Source organism: Maylandia zebra, linkage group LG22, assembly GCF_041146795.1.
Source record: "Maylandia zebra isolate NMK-2024a linkage group LG22, Mzebra_GT3a, whole genome shotgun sequence".
NCBI lineage: Eukaryota > Metazoa > Chordata > Actinopteri > Cichliformes > Cichlidae > Maylandia > Maylandia zebra.
Window position 1 is genome coordinate 30,487,084 of NC_135187.1, and position 20,654 is coordinate 30,507,737.

The window sequence follows — 20,654 nt, forward strand, 5'->3', positions numbered from 1 at the left end:
GGTAGAGTTAGCTCATGAAACACACACAGAAAAACACAGTCCTTGTTGGAGGCACAAGGAGGGGAAAGGGCTTGAAGAGTTCACATCCCGTGAAAAGCAGGCATAACACAATGTATTTTTAAAAAGCCCTATTAGATTTCCCCAAATTTAAAGGATCTCTTTAAATCAACTCTCCTTTGTCTTTTCTCCCATCCCAACTCAAGGCGGAGGCAGAAGATACCACAATTTCAATATTTCTTTTGCACTGGTTACAAAGAGTTATGTGGATCCAACTGCTGACAAAGTACATAGTAAACTAAAAAGATCACTGATGAAACTATTTAATGAGCAAACAGAGATGAACAGTTATAGCAGAGGGAAAGAAATCCAATAAACCAAGTCAACCAACAAGAGAAGCATAGGAGGATGATGGACGACATGAAGAAACATCAGACGACAGCTTGACAATGACTAATGGAGACAGTAGGTGACTACATAGACACGAAGGAGAGGGATGACAAAGCAGAGGTGAATTCAATCTAGGAAATAATGAGAGAGGAAACAAAAATAAAGGGATGAAATAAAAAGACTAAAAACTACAAAAGGAAGCTGAAAGTAAACAGAAGAACAAAGACTAACACGACAAACAAGAACAATCACTCCAGGCAAGACGAAGACACTCGTGTATGCAAGCGCACGAGAAACACAAAAGAACCAAAACAGAGATCAAGGATTATTTACAAACACCAGCACACTTTCTTTTCAGCGTGTTCATTAGCGATGCCAATTGAGTGGTGTTTCTTGACTCTAATCTTTAAAGCAAGTCTTTGTCATTTTTTAACAGTAGCATCCCCAGGCTTCTACCTTTCTACCTTTAAAACCCGGAGAGCAGCCAAATGGCTGGTAGGCTTTTAGCTAAGCTTTAGCTTCAGCCAAGTGGAAGCTGAATTGGCTAGTCATTCATATGTATATTAGGTTGTTACCTGGGAATTCTGGAGGGAGGGGAGTGGGGGTTTGAGTGGATTGAGGAATTTCCCTGCGAATCTTGTTGACTGTGCCGAGGATGGTGGTTTTCCGTCTAAGAAGTTTTTGCGCAAGTGAAAGCGATGTGAAAAAATTGTCCGTGCTAACATTTCTGCCCTTGTCTAGGAATGGTTCCATCAGCCTCATTACTACATTTTCAGAAAGTCTCTCCCCAGTGGGACGATTGGGGTCCTTGCCAAGATATGGGAAGACATTGCAAATGTACTTGGATTTTAGGTTGCAAGCCACCCAAAAGTTGATCCCAAACTTGTCAGGTTTACTTGCAATATACTGCAGGAAACAGCACCGAGTCTTTGATGGGAAAAGCTGTTCATCAACGGTGATATGTAGACCAGGGTTGTAGCACGTGATGCAGTTGGTGACAAATGATCCCCACACACTGGAAATTGCAGCGAACTTATCAGTCTTTGCTCGATCACTGCGGGTGGACTTGTCATCAAAGCGTAGGTGTTGCATGATGTCTTGGAAGCGGTTTCGTGCCATAGTTCCAATTATCTGTGGGTTTCCCTGGTTTGCTGACCAGCAGTCATTTAGAGATGGAACCCTGTTAATCCCCCGCAAGATGACAATTGCAATAAATGCCATTAGTTCAGGGAGGTCCATGAACCAATGAACATGCTCCATGCACCACTCAGCAGGCCATTTGTAAATATGTGTACAAATGGTTGGTTTTTTGTACTGTTTTTATCAATAAATCTCAGCAACAAAGGACCTACACCCATGTGTGTTGATTTCTCCCTAAGATGGCAAACTGAAACACTCCAAGTTGGTGACTTTTGGAGATTTATTTCCCTGGATGATTGAGAATGCATCAAGATGAAACACAAAAGGAAGTGCACAGCTTTTAGCAGCTCCCCCACCCCCTTAATCACACACCCCCACTCCCCTCCCTCCAGAATTCCCAGGTAACAACCTAATATACATATGAATGACTAGCCAATTTAGCTTCCACTTGGCTGAAGCTAAAGCTTAGCTAAAAGCCTACCAGCCATTTGGCTGCTCTCTGGGTTTTAAAGGTAGAAAAGCCAAATGGCTGCTCTCCGGGAGTTTAAGAATCCACTGCATGCTTTTGTCAAATAAAAGCAAAATTAGCGGTAATGATGGGAAAAATGAGTCCTTTGTCACCAACTTCTTCACCTCCTTTTTGCATAGAATCGTGAATAATTATGTGGTTTCTCAGATAATCTCTCAATCTGTCAGGACTGAGAGCGAACCAGTCTAAGTCCAGTTTAACTCACTGGCTTGCTCTCATCTGTTTGCTGCCGTAAGCATTATTACTGTACAATTAGTCTGACTCAATTTGGAGTCATTTCCAGTTACCATTAGGTGTCTCACTGGCTTAACTTTGCACAGTTAATGACACAAGAGGCATTCAGGTTTATTTAAAACAGAGGTGACAAACTCATTTTCCAGTTAGTATGATCAGTCTGCTGTAATTACATGTGGATTGCAACAGACCACAATAAGTCTGCAAAGTTGCAAAACTTCATATGTAATAATAATGGGTCCTCACCTCTCTTCCCCTCACACATTCAGCACTGGCTCTCCCCAGGGCTGTGTACTAAGCCCACCCAGAGAACATCATTGTCAAATTTGCTGATGACACAACAGTGATGGGGCTGATCACAGGGGGAAATGAGGCGGCTTACAGAGATGAGGTCCTGAGACTGGGAGAATGGTGTGGATCTAACAGAACTGCCCCTGCCCCCTACACATCAACGGAGAATGTGTAGAGCGAGTGGAGTCCTTCAAATTCCTTGGCGTCTACATCTCTGCAGACCTCTCCTGGGCAGCTAACACCACGGCCCTCAAGAAAGCAGCGGCTACACTTCCTAAGGGTGCTCAGGAAGGAGCAACTACACACCCCGCTGCTGGTGACCTTCTACAGATCCACCATCGAGAGCCTGCTGACCTATGCAGCGACAGTGTGGCACGCCAGCTGCACGGAGGCAGACAGGAAGAGACTGCAGAGGGTGATAAACACAGGACAAAAACTCATCAGCTGCCCCCTGCCCTCCTTGTCTGCTGTCTACAACTCCCGTTGTCTTAGTAGGGCCAGAAACATTTTAAAGGACACTGCCCACCCCGGCTACCATCTTTTCAACCTACTGCCCTCTGGCAGGCACTATAGATCTGTAAGAGCCAGAACAAACAGACTCAGGGATAGCTTATTCCCCAAAGCCATCACCATACTCAACTCAAACTTTCACAAAAGTTTTCTGCACTGAAATATTCTCTGCCTGTCTGTCTCTGTGTATTTATATTTATAGTAAGTGTATAGTTAAATTATTATTGTATAGTTTTTATAATGTGCTATAAGCACATGTGCACTTTTATAGAGCTGTTTCCAATTTAATGACAATAAAGGCTTTCAATTTCAATTTTAATAATGTTTTATCGTTTTATTTAATCAGTTTGTTAGACTTTAGAAATAATTTTAAGTTTCCCTGCTGGCATCACCACAGCACAAATAACATTTTATTAAAAAATAATAAGAAATACAAGAATATAATAAGAAAAAACTATTTTATGAGTGGTTCTGAATTATGTTCAGTGGCTTTCGTAGGTTGCAAATCCCAAATAACGAAGTTAAATTTTAAACAGTTATTGTTTTATTTTTATGCATTATCATGTGATTCAGCACCACTTTAGTCAAAACAAGATTGTTATTGTCTTCTGCAATGATGGTTCAGGGACCTTCCTGAACAGCCAAATGTATACATGGAAATGCTCTCTCAGCCAGAGTCTGAGAGAGCAGCCAGATTCCAGCATGGGTGAAATAAATGTGGAAATCATCTAAACTGATACGACACAGCATGAAAGGTGAAGCTGGGGTGTGGGTGGGATGCAAAGCAGCTTGCAGATGCACAGAAACTGTGGGAAATCTAAAGCAGCTGAAGTTTAAGGCACTACATATGGCCAAGTGGCTGTATAGAAAAATATCACCTGAGTCATCAACCAATGGGCTCACACAGACATCAGCTAATATTGATTTAAATTTTGGATATTACACAGACCGTGTAAAACTATTCATAGAAATTCACTGCCTGTATAATAAATAGTTACTGAACAAGCTGATGCCGAAGCAGTACTCATATATATGTGCCTGCTGTATGTGCTTATCATTAACAACAACACATATCACATCACCTTGAAAGATTTGTAGACAAATATGTATCTTTTTAAATTAAAAAATATCAGTTGCACATATATCAGGATCATTCCATGGTTTAACCCCAACAATAGAAATACACCTTTGCTTAATCTGTTTGTTAAAGAAGTTACAAAAATGAAGAAAAAAAAAACAAACAAAAACTTTGTGCACAGTTTTTGAGTAGCATACCCGCCGTTTAAAAACTGTGGGCTGATCGACCTAAAAACAACAATAAATTCATTAGTTAGATTACAAAAAAGAGCAATACGGGTCATTAACAATGCTATGATCACACAGTCTGACATTTTATGATCTACTTTATCTTAAAATAGTTTTTAAAGCAAATTAAAAGAATAATTATATATTAACTTCATTATCACCGCCACGGAGCAGCCATTCCATATGGTAGTCTAATTTAATGCCACCTGTTGAAGGGTAGTTTGTGCAGCCAGCATGCCACTGCTAAAAACAAATGCCTGCACTTACATTTTGAGTAGGTGAAAATTGCTCCTATTTAAATCTCAGGCCTGTCGTTTTTTTAAATGTCAGAGCAACAGCAGCTTTAACCCCGAGCTGTTAGCAGATATCCTGCAAATGGATTCTTCCGCCGCCATCCCCATTGTTTGCTCTAGCATCAATCAGAGTCCTGCAATTACTGGCGGCTGTCTCTCATTTTCAATGCACTCAGCTGTTGACAGAACGTACTGGTGTTGTTAAAGGCTGTCTTTCAGCTCCGCAAAGCCACACCCACTGAATCAGCTGGGTGCGTCTGCCTCTCGAAGGGCCAAAGCGCAAAGACGTTGAACTTTATTCACTTTATTGGCTACTTCTTTCAGTTTTCCGCTGCATTGGGAAGCTTTTTTAATTCATATCAGACAACAAAAATGAGAATCAGAGGTCCTAAAATACATAAATAAATAAATACATTTTGATCAATACCTAAATGTTAAAGAAAAGATTCTAAATTAAGGCATTAGATGTGCTGGGATCCTAAAAACAAACCAAAGAAAATTGAATTCTTATTTCAAATGTAAACTAAAACATTCCCATGGAAAGAAAAGAAATGATGAGAGTTTAATCTTATCACAAGCGAAGGGGAAGGGGAAAAGATACCAAACACTCCCCCCTGACGCTGTGAGAAGCGGTCCTGCTCTCCCAGACGCGCAGTTAGTCAGAGCGCACCGCGGAGCGCGCAGATCCGGACGCACCTGAGCAGACGGAGCGCAGCGGCGTGGCCGTCGGAGAGCTGCACACAGCTCTTCACCTGTTCTGAGCCACACGCACACAAACACACACACGCACACGCTTCTCCGCAACATCTGCCACGTCGCCTCTGATGATGAAGAGACGGGGACAGCCCGGACAGAGTCTTCGCGGGTGTGGAGCATTTCTGCGTCCCCTGGCGTCTCCGCTGGACCACATGATTGAATTTTAACGCAGATCGTTTTCGATCGTTCAAACCGGTGACTTTGAGAAGCCTTGAAACGCCGGTGCGGGCTGTGTGTGAAGCTCGGTGCTTCGTTCTCACTACAATGTCCCAGACCATCTGCGTGGGAAACTTACAGGCATGCTGCACGCGGAGGGGCGCGTACGTGCGAGCGGGCTGAAACAGATGGACGCAAGCCCAGCGACACACCGGGTAAGTCTGACAACTGCAAAACATCACATTACAGGTTGTTTTTTTGTTTTGTTTTTATTTGTTGCCTCGGTAGAGACAGCATAGTCAGTCTTAGACATGCAAGCGCTCAAATATTGACTGAAGAATAAGAGAGGCACTGCCGGCTTTTCCTCTTTTAAACTCACAAATATGACAAACTTCCTCCATTTCACTGGACTATCCCATTAATTATTCTATAGCGAGCAGTAAAGTGGCTACAGAGGATACTAGGTCCAACGAATACATTCATAATATCCTCCAATTTTTTTTCTCCATTAGATTATAATTTCTGTAATGTTCCTGAAGGGACTTCCAGAAGTGTCGTTAAGGTGCTTAGTTGCATCTCTTCCTGTTATGCTATTATTAGGTAATTCCTTTAGGCAGCACGAGGAGTACTACGGCCTGCTTTCTTTAATTTAAATATGTTTTCATGCATATTAAATAGTCACCTTGCCTTTAAGGAGCCTCTTCCCAGCAGCCTCCTGCTTTAAATGTGCTCTAGAGCAGAGTTAACGAGCACCAAACCTTGACCTGTCATCTCAAGAGGAAGACTATTTGATTTTTCTGTCAATATTTGAGCAATGGAGTTGCACCGTGACTAGAAGAGAAGCTTCAAAAAAAGAAGCACCCCCATTCTTTTTTTTCTTGTTTTTCCTGTGTGGATTGCCTGTATAAACATGCCAGCACCTCCTCCTGCTGGGATCATTAACCTGCTATAAAGGGATGCAAATGTTTCTTTCCCCTGAAATGTAAATCTGTGTGTTAAAGCACGCCCCACCCTTCCTGTGCGGTGGGGAACATGGCTATTGTCTTGCCTATTAAAAATATGTTGGTTTATCAAGTTCACCCTGAAAGCAAACAGTTCCACCAACTTATTTCCCTCATTAGCCTTCCTCCTCCTCCTCCTCCAGCTGAAGGTTGAGCTAACAGAAGGAGCAGAGAAGCCTGCAGATTCTTGGGACATGATAGATGGAAGGTAGAAAGCTGCTGCTCTGCTTGTGTTCTTTGTTAAGGAACATAATGGGAATATTCATTATGTGGAACTAGGCAGCTTCTTCTTCCCCCCCCCCCCGATGTTTGTTCCCTAAACTCCATCTCCATCCTAACTGGCCCCACCATCAAATAGATACTTTCCATTGCAGCAATTTATTCAACCCATTATCTTCCCCTCCCTATCTCATGCTTTGAGAAATCCAGTCCTTTGAATTAGCTGATTGACACGGAGTGTTGGGCTCAAAGGGAAGGTTTCATTTTCAAATTGAAACGGTCACGTACTTATTAAACTTCTATAAAAAGTAGTAATGATGTAAAATTTGAGAGGATTTGGACGGACTTGTATGAAAGCAACTGGAGCAACTTTTTTTAAAAGAGAAAAACAGGCCCATGATTGATTCCATTATAAATAACGCATAAGTAAAAAGCACAGAGCAAAACACGCTGCTCAAAAAAGACACTTTTAAGTCTGCTGTGTTGCTATTAGATGCCTCCTGACAGAGAATACACAGAATAAAGCTAAAAGTTAGATCCAAAACCTCAGCACTGATACAGTGTGGCTAACACTCTACAGATGCACAAAAGACAACACAATCAAAATGTTGCATGAAAAGGAGAATTTACTGCATCACAGTTTGTTTCAGCTGTTGGCCCTGCAGCCTGAAATCTTGACCACCACTTGTTTGGTGTTCAGTTGCCCCAGTGTGTGAGCGTTTGTCATTTTTTACATGAAAAAGATTAAAAATAAATAAATAAAAGAGCTCCCTAAAATTTGGCTGTGCAGGTGGTTCATCAATTACTAATAATTTGAGCAGAAGAATGGAAGGCTGCTGGCTGTAGCAAGCAGCTAGGCTGACCACATTGTGTGCTTGTGAGTCAAAATAATTGAGTGCAGTCAATGGACACAACTGTGTTTTTTTCCCCTCTTAAGCTGCTGAGGTGTAAGTGTCCCTAATCTAAACTCTGTGCCTGCACATACGCAATTTCTGGCTTCTGAAAATTGTTTTTCCAAGTCATGGCAATCAAAAGATCCAAAATAATTACAAGGTAATGATTTAATGTGCATGAAAGCATCTCTAAATGAAAGAATGCACCCTGTAGTACTGCCACTAAGCACCTCAAGGACACTTATAGAAGCCCCCTCAGGAACATCACAGGAATGATGATGCAATGAGCTGAAAAAATACTGGCGGCCAGAGATACCCCTCAGTCTCCCAGTCTCCACCTATAATATGAATTTCAAAATTCTCAAGTGATCACATTCACGAGATTTTCAGAAAACTTGACCTCTGACCCGAGGTCAAAGTTGACATGACATGTTTACTGTATGTTGACAATCGCACCACACTTGTAAGGCTAACAATATAAAACTTTTTGTCAGTTTTCAACAAATAAATCATGAATCATGTTGACCTTGAAGACCTTGATGTAAGGCAACTTTTTATGGACTGTGAACATGACCCCACAAAGTTTTATTGGTATTCAAAACCTTTTAACCTATCGTGTTTACAGGTAGAACAACAGCCACACAAACACTGCCAAATAATTGATTAATTGTTGTTGAAGTTGGACAGCTCCGTACATTCATCTTTGAGCTCTAGTAGTAGAGCTCAAAGAGTACCTTTGCACTATTCTCAGTTTAAATGTAACCCTTTTTAAGCCATACTGGGCTTTGATGCTACCCTTTGGGTTCTTCCATTGCCAGAAAAAATCATTTTAGTTTCCTTCCCTCTCACTTTAAACCAGCTTTCTTCTGATTGGCTGGATCTGGCAACAGAGAGTTCTACATAAATCCAAGGAGCTGAAATGGAGCGTCTAGAATTGTCAGCAGCCTGAGCTTCTGGCTCACAGGGGTTTCTTTTGCATACATATACCTCATTATTTGACGCTTTTCCCATGTTTAATATGATCCTGTGCCACTGTAACAGTATAAAGAAGAGTATTATAGATTCAGTTGAATCACAATCATCAGTTGCTGCAGCCTTAGTGTTTTTCTTTTAGCTACAAAATGTACTTTGATCAAACTTACAGTGAGTGCAGTGTAGGTGGGTCAGTGCTGCAAGGCTCATTTCTGCCTTTGCATCTCTTTCCCGGTCTGATCTGCAAAGCTGGATCTCCAAAATATTCCGGTTCAAAATGAACAGTCGTGCAAGTGCATTTTTTAAGCTTTCAAAGCAGTGTACATAAATAATAGGCTTTGGGTTACGGAAAGCCAACCCATTTAGCCCATTTATAATTCACAGTGTGGAAAGCATCCCATACTGGTTTGCCAGTTTCAATTATGAACATTAGGTATTGAATCCATAACAAAGGATCTGTTAAGTGAGACAAAACCTGGCTGGACAAAACCATCAGCTTCCATGAGTCATAATCTAATAGGTACTCTGTGCTGCTTCCCCTGAGTGGTACATATGTGATTATGCCGTGAGAAGCACTCTTTCTGTGATTATTGCAGTTTGCGTCATTCTAGATTATGAAATAATTTTCTCAGAGATGATTGCTGCACCTATACTGCTGGCAAGAAACTCAACGGTGCTCATAATTTCGAGCAGGGCTTTCAGCGGCCAAAAAGTCATCCAGAGGGTAACCATCAGTGATTTAGCAGCCGGTCAGGTGAAGGTTCGGTGTCAGTCAAAACAGACGTCTGCTTCAGGCCTTTAACAAAGACGGAGGCTGAGTGGATGTGGGAAGGCAAATGCATCAGTGATGCGAGGATGGCATATTTATGCAAAGACTCATGTAAATTGTATTTTCATGAGCAGTTGGAGGTAAAAGAGCAATTCACATTTCAAGAGTTCTCTGTCTTCTTCACTTATTATTTCTGAAGAGGGACAGAGAGAAAGGTGACTCTTTTACTTTTGATTGCACAGATCCAATATTTGGGGTTGAAGGTCACCTGGTGTGACAAAAGCCTTTTTTTATTAAAAATAAAAGGCTGTAACTGTAACTTGAGCTGTGATACCTCAACCTATTGGGGATGTTGGATGTCCTGTTTTATTAAATTAGAATTGCTCTGGAATTGAGAACTACTGGATCAATGTGCTAAAGCCAGAGCATCCTCATCCCATCCCATAACATACCGACAATTTATCACGTCCCGACGCGCCTCACAGTAACGCTCGCGGTGGTAACACATGCTACAGCCATCTATTCCAGCCCTAACCCTAACCTTGACCCTATCAGATGGTGTTTTCCAAAGTGATTTATGATCAGCGCATAAAACACATTAACATGTATAGATTCAGTCCAAATGGCTCTCATGCCTCCGAATGTGCAACATACCGGCGGTATGTGACGACCTGGGATGAGAACGAGTTGGCTAAAGTTAAAAATTAGACTAAGTGTCCAAAATCATTCATTTCACTACCTCCTGCCCCGTATACATGTTTAGGGTGTTCTGTGTGGTGGATTATAGGGAGCACATCTGATAAATTTAAAACCACTTAGATCCATAGATAATGTATAAAAGATAAAAGAAAATGGAGCCTGTGTTTTCTCTAATGGTCAACAGGGGCCAGCTCCTCTGGATCCACAGAGAGTAAAAGGCAGCTTGGCTTTCTTGATCCATTCCCTAAATCAGCACTATCCTGATGAGTTTGCTGTCCTAAATCAATGGTTTCTAGTCTTACTGAATACAAGATGATATGCATTTTAGAAATGCTAGCCCTATTAGTGTTGAAAGGATGATTTAAAAAAAAGGATTCACTTAAGTCTGGAGCAAACTTTTCGCCAGTGCACGATTGAGTATGCAGAGTCCATACATCTGTTTTCAAAAAGCTGAGATGACAGCGGCCAAATGCTCTGTTCAAAGTTTAACATCCATATTATGCTACATCCATTTTAAATGGCCAAGTACGTTAATATCAACATGCAGCGAATATATATTTACTGCATGGTTTGTTATGTCCATCTGGGATGTTTCTACGATGACGGTGTACATCGATAATGCAGCGGCCGTTATGTTTAGTGTGGTATTGTGAGCACTGCCATAAGAATGATGGTGCCAAAAAACAAAGTGAGGCTTATAATAAAAACCCCTAAATTAAATAAAGATAGCTATAAGGTCCTTCTGTGTAAAAGTAGGTGAGATATTTTGTTTTAGATATGAACCTCTGCTCTGGCTTGGGGAAATGCCAGGAGGGCCATCAGTGTCCACATGAGTGTACGAACAAAAAGTCACAGCATACAAGGAAAAAATAAATAAATAAATTAATAAATAAATAAATACATTAATTAATTTAAAAAAAAAAAATATATATATATATATACAGGACTCACTACACTAGATACGTTTTAATCGATATTAATGTTCTTTTTCCAATAAAGGAATGAATAACTTCCTCATCTAGTTTTTTCTCAAACATCTAAAGCTACAAGACTTTAAACAGATGTTTTGAGTTTTGAAGATCCTACACCTTAAAAAGAAACAGGTTTTATTTGTGTCTTTTTGTGTCTAATTAGAATTGGGACTGAACTAACTCTTGTTGAGTTTTATTGGAAGGACTAGTTACAGCTTTTCATTTTTAAGGGGATAAAGAGACTGAAAAACTAAGCTGGATGTGTACAGGGTCGTTCTAAAAGAACAACTAAGCGTAGCAGAGTACCCCGCAATGCTCGGCAAGCTTGCTTTTCTACATTCATAGCTGATCACAAGAACAACCCACACACTTTTCTCTACTATCAGCTGCCTTCTTACCCTAAAGCTAAACCTATTTAACCTCACTTCAAGATGTGAGGGCTCTGCAGTCTCTTTCAGAGATATCATGAATACCATCAGACAGGATGTTTGAACAAAAATGTTTTTGTGTACATGATACGAGAAGACGCTCTGCCCTTCTTCTCAGCGATGAAATATAATTGAAACTGTCAACAAAGCTCTGCTTGGAGATGTGGGCGGTGAGCGATCTTAAAACATGTGATCTTGACCCCAAGTTTGTGGCTGTCTTGAGTATGTTGAGCTAAAAACTGAAAAATCAGTCTTTGCTCACAGGCAGCTGCTTTACCTGCAGCTCTTTAACCCTGCCGTTATTAAACAGCTGCAAAAGGAAACTGATGTGAACCTTTTGAGTTTTCTGTGGTCTATGAGACAGACTTTACATTACACGAGTGTCCAGTGTTTATTTGAGAAATTCGAGTCTGTTCTGATTGCAGTAAAACTAGAGCTTAATGGACAGAGGATTTTTAAGACTGATACCAGTACTGATATTTGGTGAAATTGGCCATTATTTTTTTCCCTCAGAAACACTAAATTTAAATATTTGATATATTTAGATATTTCTGAGTCCTTACTAAGATAATATGCCACTACCATTTAAAATATTAAGATGTTGGTTTATTTTAATACCAATACTGTATTTCGGCAGATAGACAAAAACTAATATGTATGCAGGACTGATATAATAGGCAGAGAAGCTTAACTTTATTTGGGAGGGGGTTATTATGATAATTATGATCACTGCTCATGCAGTTGTGCTCATAAGTTTACATACCCTGGCAGAATTTATGATGTCTCAACCATTTTTCAGAGAATATGAATCATAACACAAAAACTTTAATGTCACTCATGGTTAGTGGTTGGCTCAAGCCATTTATTGTCAAACAACTGTGTTTACTCGTTTTAAATAGTAATCACTACACAAACTACCCAAATGACCCTGATCAATGGTTACACAGCCTGGTGATTTGGTCTAATAACATGCACACGACTTGAAACAAAAAGGTAAGAATGGCTATTAAAGATAAACATCTTCACCTGTGATCTGTTTGCTTGTAATTGGTGGGTGTGTATAAAAGGTCAGTGACTTTCTGGACTCCTGACAGACTCCAGTGCTGCTGTACTGATGTTTTTTGGATTCAAAGTCGTGGGTAAAGCAAAAGAATTGTCAAAGAATCTGCGGGAAAAGGTAGCTGAACTCTATAGAACAGGAAAGGGGTATAAGAAAATGTCAAAACAATCAGCAGTGTTCAAACTTTAATTGCAAAGTAGAAAATTAGTGGTTCTGTTGAAACCAATGCATGGTCAGGTGGACCAACTAAAATTTCAGCCACAACTGTCAGAAAAACTGTTCAGGATACAAAGAAAAACCCAGAAATAACTTCAGGTGAAATACAGGACTCTCTGAAAAAAATGTGGTGTGGCTGTTTCAAGAAGAAAGAAAGTGTACTTTATTGGTCCCCGTGGGGAAAATCCCTCTCTGCATTTAACCCATTCACTCAGTGAAGCAGTGGGCAGCCATTGGAGCAGTGTGTAGGGACGGTACCTTGCTCAGGGGTACCTCAGGGTAGCTGTTCAGGGGAATCGAACCCCCGACCTTCCAATCATGGGGCCACCACTCTACCTACTGAGCTATCCCTGCCCTTGATGCACAATAAACACAATAAACAACATTTTGTAAGTGTTCCACTTACAAAATGCCAAACAGCACAGAGACGAGCATCAAACCTTCTGGAACAAAGTCATTTGGAGTGATGAGACGAAAATGGAACTTTTTGGCCAAAACCATAAACACTACATTTGGAGAGGATTTAACAAGGCCTGTAATGAAAGGTACACCACTCCTACTGTGAAACTTGTTGGTGGATCACTAATGTTTCAGGGATGTGTGAGCTACATAGGCACAGGGAATTTGGTCAGAAGTGATGGCGATATGAGTGCAGTAAGTTATCAAAAAAAAAAAAATACTGGAGAAAAATTTGCACTCATCAGCTCGGAAGCTGTGCATTGCAACATGTGAATGATCCAAAACAGAAGGCCAAGTCGACCTCTGATTGGCTACAGCAAAATGAAGCGAATGCTCTGGAGTGGCCATCTCATTATCACTGAACCAATCTGAGTTCATGCAAGACAGCCCAAGAATTTATAGGAACTGGAAGCTTTTTACCAGGAAGAATGGGAAGCTTTACCATCTGAGAAGATAAAAAAGCGGCATTCACAACTACCAGAAAAGACTTAAAGATGTGATTGATGTTAAAGGGGGCAAAACACAGTATTAAGAACTGAGGTATGTAAGCTTTTGATCAGAGTCATTTGGGTAGTTTGTGTAGTGATTATGATTTAAAAAGAGTAAACACAGTTATTTGACAATAAATGGCTTCAGCCAACAACTAACCATGAGTGAAATTAAAGTTTTTTTCGTTGTTATGATTTATATGCTCTGAAAAATGGTTAAGAAATCATGAATTCTGGCAGTGTATGTAAACTTATGAGCAAAATATTATATTTAGAATTTTTAGATAATCGGGGAGGGGCCTCATCAGATTCAGCAAAACAGTGAACATCAAAAAACATCGTTAATGAAGACTACACATCAGCAAATGCAGTCTGGTGGCCAAACTCTTGCTGCAAATGCTTTAATGTTTCATTTACTTGGCTAGAAATGTCGGATTTTCACGACTAAATAAATCCTTATTTGACATGTTATTCGTTCGTGGTTTGCCATCTTCCTATATAGCTTGAATTTATTCTCTCTGTACTTTTTTAGCCACCCTGGGGTGCAGTGTCATGCTCAATAAACTGCTCCTGTCAGAACCACTTTTTTGAGTTGCTGTAGAGGTGACGCTCTCTGAACCCCACCCCGGGAGAAAACGACCTGTTTCAGACTGATTGGCCCCACAAATAGAAGAGGAAACTGAGGATAGCTGGAGGGGTCCAACTCTTAATTTGTTGTGACGATATTCCGAGTCTCTCTACATCAGCTCCACTGCCTTGGGTCCAGTCCAGTCATTCTCAGCAAACAGGATCACAGGCCTTTGCTATACATATCTGGTTTATGTGTGCAAATACCCATGTTACGTAAAGCAAAGGGTTATGAACTGAACACAACAAATATGTAATTAGAGTCAAAGAGTTTCTGAAGATGAGAAAAGATGTGCAAAGAAGCAACGAAGAAGCAACACGTTTGTCTGTGTGATCAGCGAGTGATGACACAAGTCTGATTCAGCAACAACAGCAGGCATTCAGGCATCACTGCAAAACTCAATCAGAAATGTGCAAAAGCAAGACTTCTTGCTTCAACAGCACTGATTTGTAGGTAGATTGTTTTTACAAACAAACAAACAATTTTGCTGTTATTTTCAGAAGATGATCTTTGGAGAGATACTGAACCCCAAGTAGTCCTATCAAGAATTCATCCCAGTGTGAATGTTACATAGAAAGCACTTAGGCATAGAAAAAAGTGTTTGTTTGAATAGGTCTGAGTAGGTGAATGAGGCATGCTTATAAATGCTTCGAGTGCTCCAGTAGTGTAGAAAAACACACAGTTCATTTGCCATTTATAAGAAAAAAGGTAATGCTTCCTCATCAAATGTGCTTGGACAGTAGAAAAACTAATTGTTATCAATATGTGGTATCTCTGTTATGTTAAACATGGCTCTGGAACTGGCATTAAATGCATCTGAAGGAAATCAGCTTAGCTCAGTGCCAACTCAGCTGATACCTTTCTGTACAATACTCACATTAGGATTTACCAAGGATCTGCAATCCCCTTTGCTACCCACCTTCCCCCCTGCTCATCCTTTGCTGTTTCTGATGTCACTGATCTCTGTTCTGGGTCTTGATGACACTCCCACCATGCATGGCTTTCCATGAAAGGACACAGAACTGTTAGAATGGAGCCTTGCCACCATGTGTGACAATGGAAATGAGATATTTCTTTTGACTACAGGAGTCCTGCCTGAAGTAACCATTCCTATATGACTTGTCTCTGGGACCTTTCTTAAGTTAATCTTTTAGGATAGTAGAGACCCTCGGCAAACGTATAATACTTACAATGACTGTTTTCATCTTTAGTGATTACAGTTGGAGAAAAAGAAATTGCCATCCATCCGCTACTGCTTATCCTTTTCAGGGTCGCCTATCCCAGCTGTCTTATGGGGAGAGGCAGGGTACACCCTGGACAGGTTGCGAATCTGTCACAGGGCTAACACATGGACAAAGACAACCAATCACACTCACACCTATGGGCAATTCAGTGTTTCCAATTAACCTATCCCCATTAACTGCATGTCTTTAGGCTGTGGGAGGAAGCTGGAGTACCTGGAGTGAACACACAAACACGGGGAGAACATGCAAACTCCAGACAGAAAGACCTTGGCCTGTTGGGTGTAATTGAACTCAGGACCTTCTTCCTGTGAGGCACTGTGCCACTGTGCTGCCTAGAATGAATGGAGAGACAAAATACCAATCAAAAGTCCTGCATATCCTTGAGTGAAATAAGCATTTGATCCCCTATAACCCAGCCTGAATTCTGGCTCCCAAAGATCGGCTATGCGGCCATGAGTCATGCAGATTACAAACAATCAGCATATCATAATTACAGATACGCCTGATCGAATTTCATTATGTGGATAAATCAAACGTGTCCACAGAATCAATTCCTTCCATTCCAACCTCTCCAGCACCATGGGCAAGAACAAAGAGCTGTCAAAGAATGCCAGGGACAAGACTGTAGAACTTCACACGACTGTAATGGGCTACAAGAACATCAGCAAGAGGCTTAGTGAGAAGGTGACAAAGGTTGATGTGATTAATCTGAAATAGAAGAAATATAAAATGAGCATCAATTGCCCTCGGTCTGGAACCATGCAATGTGGTCGAATGAAACCGAAATCAAATAAACTGGCATCAATTTGACCTGCCATGTTTAGAGGAAGACAAATGGTAAGTATGAGCCAAAGACTACTATCCCCGCTGTCAAGCACAGCTTTGCAGCTGTTTTTCTGCTGAGGCTACATGGTAACATTCATTCATTCATGGAGGTACCAGTGGATGGAGCCATGCCCTGTAAAGTCTTGGAGGAGAACCTCTTTCCCTCAGCCAGAACACTGAAGATGGGCCTTACATGGGCCTTCTAGCGTGACAGTGACCCAAAACATACCCTCAAGCCAACAAAATGGCTAAAAAATAAGCACATTAAAGTCATGGAGCCAGTCTCCCGATCTCAGTCCTACAGGAAATCTGTGGAGGGAGCTGAAACTGATATGTGCAAACCTGGCGATCAACTACGAGAAACGCTTCCATCGAGGGTTTCTCCAACAAATTCTAAGAAATATTTTGCTTAAGGATCAAAGACTTATTTCACTCACATGGAAATCAATTCATTAATTTGAGGTAAAACAGTAAAAAAAAAAACACTTTGATGAAGATAAAATATTGAACAGTATTTTAATGTCATGTGTTGTAGGTAGATCCTCTCCTGTGTTCATGTTCGTCTCAGCGTGCTGCGATTGGACCTGTGTGATGTTCTACATTTCCTACAGGATAATAAAGCGAACTTTTCACAGCCTGCTGATGCAGTGAATAGAAAAACATTATTCATTTATCTGCTTTGATTTCAAACCTCAGCATGAACTCTAGTTGCTTTTCTCTGAGCTTACGCTGCTGTTTGACTCCACATCATTTTATACAGCTATGGAAAAAATCTGACTCTTGACTGAGGTGTTTTTTTTCTTAAAAACTTTTCATCTATGTGTTCCATCTTCAGGCCAGCCAGAAAAGGAGTTAAAAGCCATGATTGCAGCTATTACTTGGTTTACTCTTGCAGCTTAAAATATACTTGGCTAGCCTGATGATATAAGTCACAAGTACAGAGAGGTCAGCTTGAAGAAAGTGAGTTACCAGTTTCATAATGCCAGGAAGTTTTCCAAAGACTGGGAACTTTCTGAAGCACTAATAGTTCCCCAGACACATTAGTTTCCACTACTGCTCAGTGGGTAGGTCTGGATCTCCTGTGTGGAGTTTGCCTGTTTCCTTTTGAAAAACATACTCATTCATGCCACTTCTCTAGGCCTCTCCCAGGATTTCATAAAAGCCCCTTAAATAGGTAAATTAGTTTGCTGATGCTTCTAAGTGGGTCATCTGTTTTTACATAATTTTTGTGTAGGATAGTGGAAAACGGGTAGACATGCGAGACAACGAAAAAAAACCCCACTTCCCGTACACACATGCATCTACCAGCATTTCTGTGCAATCAAATGCAATAAGTAATGTCAGTCACTTCTGTAATCCTCTGTCTTCCTCTTTTACATAATTCAAAGCAGAGTACTCTCTGAGCACCTAGCACCACCTAATAGGCTTCATTAGCTTCCTCCATCTTTGAATCTACAGCTTCTCATTCACCTTTGAGTAAATCTACTAATTGCTGCTGTTACGTTCAGATGAACTGATACATTTTAGTGCTGTGTGCAAATAAAAAGTGATGACGGTGCGAAGAATGAAATCAAAGTTGCTGTCTGACCTTCACAAACCTGTCTAACTGCTCTGCATTGGCCACGAGCATGTACCTGATGTCACTTAGATATGTCTTTTCTGTCATATAGAGACGCGCTGTGCTGCTGAATGGGTGACGAGCTGCGACTCACGTCACCAGCCCTGTGAAACCACCTCCCATCGCATCGTGCGGGATAGGATTCCCCCAGCAGAGCTGCAGGGATGTACCAGGAGGTGGCCTTCCTGGCAGGGAGCACTGATCACCAGTTCACCACATTCCAGTTTAAACGCTTGGAGAACCCACAAGAGGTCACATCCAAGAAGGGGTTGTTCTATAAGCGCGCTCAGCTCCTGCTTCAGCCTCAGTCTCACCGAGAGGATGGAGGTGAGATTGACCTGGCGGATGGGGCAGCCATCATCAATGTGGGTGGCATTAAGTACCACATACCCTGGTCCACGCTGGATGAGTTCCCTCTGACGCGACTGGGGAAGCTACGGGCTTGTAGCAACGAAGCAGAGATCATGGACGTGTGCGATGATTACGACGGCAGCTGCAACGAGTACTTTTTCGACCGAAACCCGTCAGCTTTCCGCATCATCGTGACTTTCCTGGCAGCGGGAAAACTGAGGCTCCTGAGGGAGATGTGTGCATTGTCCTTCCAGGAGGAGCTGCTGTACTGGGGGGTGGAGGAGAACAACCTGGACTGGTGCTGCCTCAGGAAGCTGCGATTAAGGCAGGAGGAGTACAAAGAGCAGCAGAGGCTGGAGGAGGAGGAAGGGGCCGAGCTCAACTCACCGCAGTCCTGCGAGGAGACCCAGCAGCCTGTGGAAGGACCAGAGGAGACCTTTTCAGGAGGCTGCATGCGGAGGCTGAGGGACATGGTGGAGAACCCCCACTCGGGCCTTCCAGGGAAGATCTTCGCCTGCCTCTCGGTCTTATTTGTAGCCATCACTGCTGTGACCCTGTGTGTCAGCACCATGCCCGACCTCAGAGAGGAGGAGGAGAGAGTGAGTTCTCTTCAGAAATAACTTTTTTTTTCAAAATACAGTGAGGTCAATAAGTATTGTGTGATTTTGCAAGTTATCTTACTTAGAGATCATGGAGGGGTCTACAATTTTCAGCAGAGGTGCATTTCCACTGTGAGAGACAGAATCTAAAAAGAAAAATCCGGAAATCACATTGTATGATTTTTGAACAATTAATTTGTGAATTACTGTGTCAAATAAGTAGTTGATCACTTGTTTATTGGCCAGATTTCTGACCCTCAAAGATCTGTTATTTTGCTTTCAAATAGTCCAGCTACACTCTGCTCATGATTCTAAATTTGTAGCACCTGTTTGAGATCGTTAGCTGTCATAAAGACACCTGTGCACCCCACATTCAGCCAAAGTCTAAGTAGCAACATGGGCAAAACCAAAGAGCTGTCAAAAGACACAAGAAACAAAATTGTAGACCTTCACAAAGCTGGAAAGGGCTACAATTGCCAAGCAGCTTGGTGAAAAAAGAACAACTGTTGGAGCAACTGCCAGAAAATGGAAGAGGCTAATGATGACTGTCAATGTCCCTCGGACTGGGGCCCCACGGAAGATCTCTCCTCGTGGGGTTTCAATGATGCTAAGAATGGTGAAGAATCAGCCCAGAACTACACGGGAGGAGCTGGTCAATGCCGTGAAGACAGCTGGGACCATCGTTTCCAAGGCTACTGTCAGTAATACACTAAGACGTCATGGTTTAAAATTGCATTGCATGGAAGGTTCCCCTGCTTAAGTCAGCCCATGCCCAGGTCCGTCTGAAGTTTGCCAGGGACCATCTGGATGATCCAGAGGAGTCATGGGAGAAAGTCCTATGGTCAGATGAGACCAAAGTAGAACATTTTGGTCTTAACTCCATTCGCCATTTTGGAGGAAGAAGAATGATGAGTATCATCCCAATAATACCATACCTACTGTGAAGCATGGGGCTGGAAGCATCATGCTCTGGGGGTGTTTTCCTGCTCAGGGGACAGGACGACCGCACTGTATTAAGGAGAGAATGAATGGGGCCATGTATTGTGACATGTTGGGAAAAAACTCCTTCCCTCAGTCAGAGCATTAAAGATGGGTCGTGGCTGGGTCTTCCAACATGACAATGACCCAAAGCACGCAGCCAGGAAAACCAAGGAGTGGCTCCTAAGAAGCATATCAAGGTTCTGGAGTGGCCTAGCCAGTCTCTAGACCTAAATCCAATAGAAAATCTTTGGAGGGAGCTGAAACTCCATGTTGCTCAGCGACAGCCCCGAAACCTAACAGATCTAGAGAAGATCTGTATGGAGGAGTGGGACAAAATCCCTCCCTGAACTACAGGAACCGTTTGACCTCTGTAATTGTTAACAAAGGCTTCTGTATCAATATCTAACATTTTTTGACTTAAGTGATCAAATATTTATTTGACACAGTAATTCACAAATAAATTGTTCAAAAATCATACAATGTGATTTCTGGATTTTTCTTTTTAGATTCTGTGTCTCACAGTGGAAATGTACCTCTGCTGAAAATATTAGACCCCTCCATGATTTCTAAGTAAGAGAACTTGCAAATCTTTCCAGATCCACAGATTTTAATTGAAATTATTCAAAAATTCC

General features: G+C 41.6%; 1 protein-coding gene across 1 annotated transcript in view; it reads left to right on the top strand.

Moving 5' to 3' along the window:
• Window positions 1-5,353: 5,353 nt before the first annotated feature.
• The window catches only part of kcng2 (potassium voltage-gated channel, subfamily G, member 2), a 44,707-nt gene continuing 29,406 nt past the window's right edge, over window positions 5,354-20,654 (top strand). The window contains exons 1-2 of the mRNA XM_004563698.3: window positions 5,354-5,816; window positions 18,144-19,041. Of these exons, the coding sequence (XP_004563755.1) occupies window positions 18,256-19,041 (786 nt within the window). The 5' untranslated portion in view covers window positions 5,354-5,816; window positions 18,144-18,255. The remainder of the gene's footprint in view (window positions 5,817-18,143; window positions 19,042-20,654) is intronic.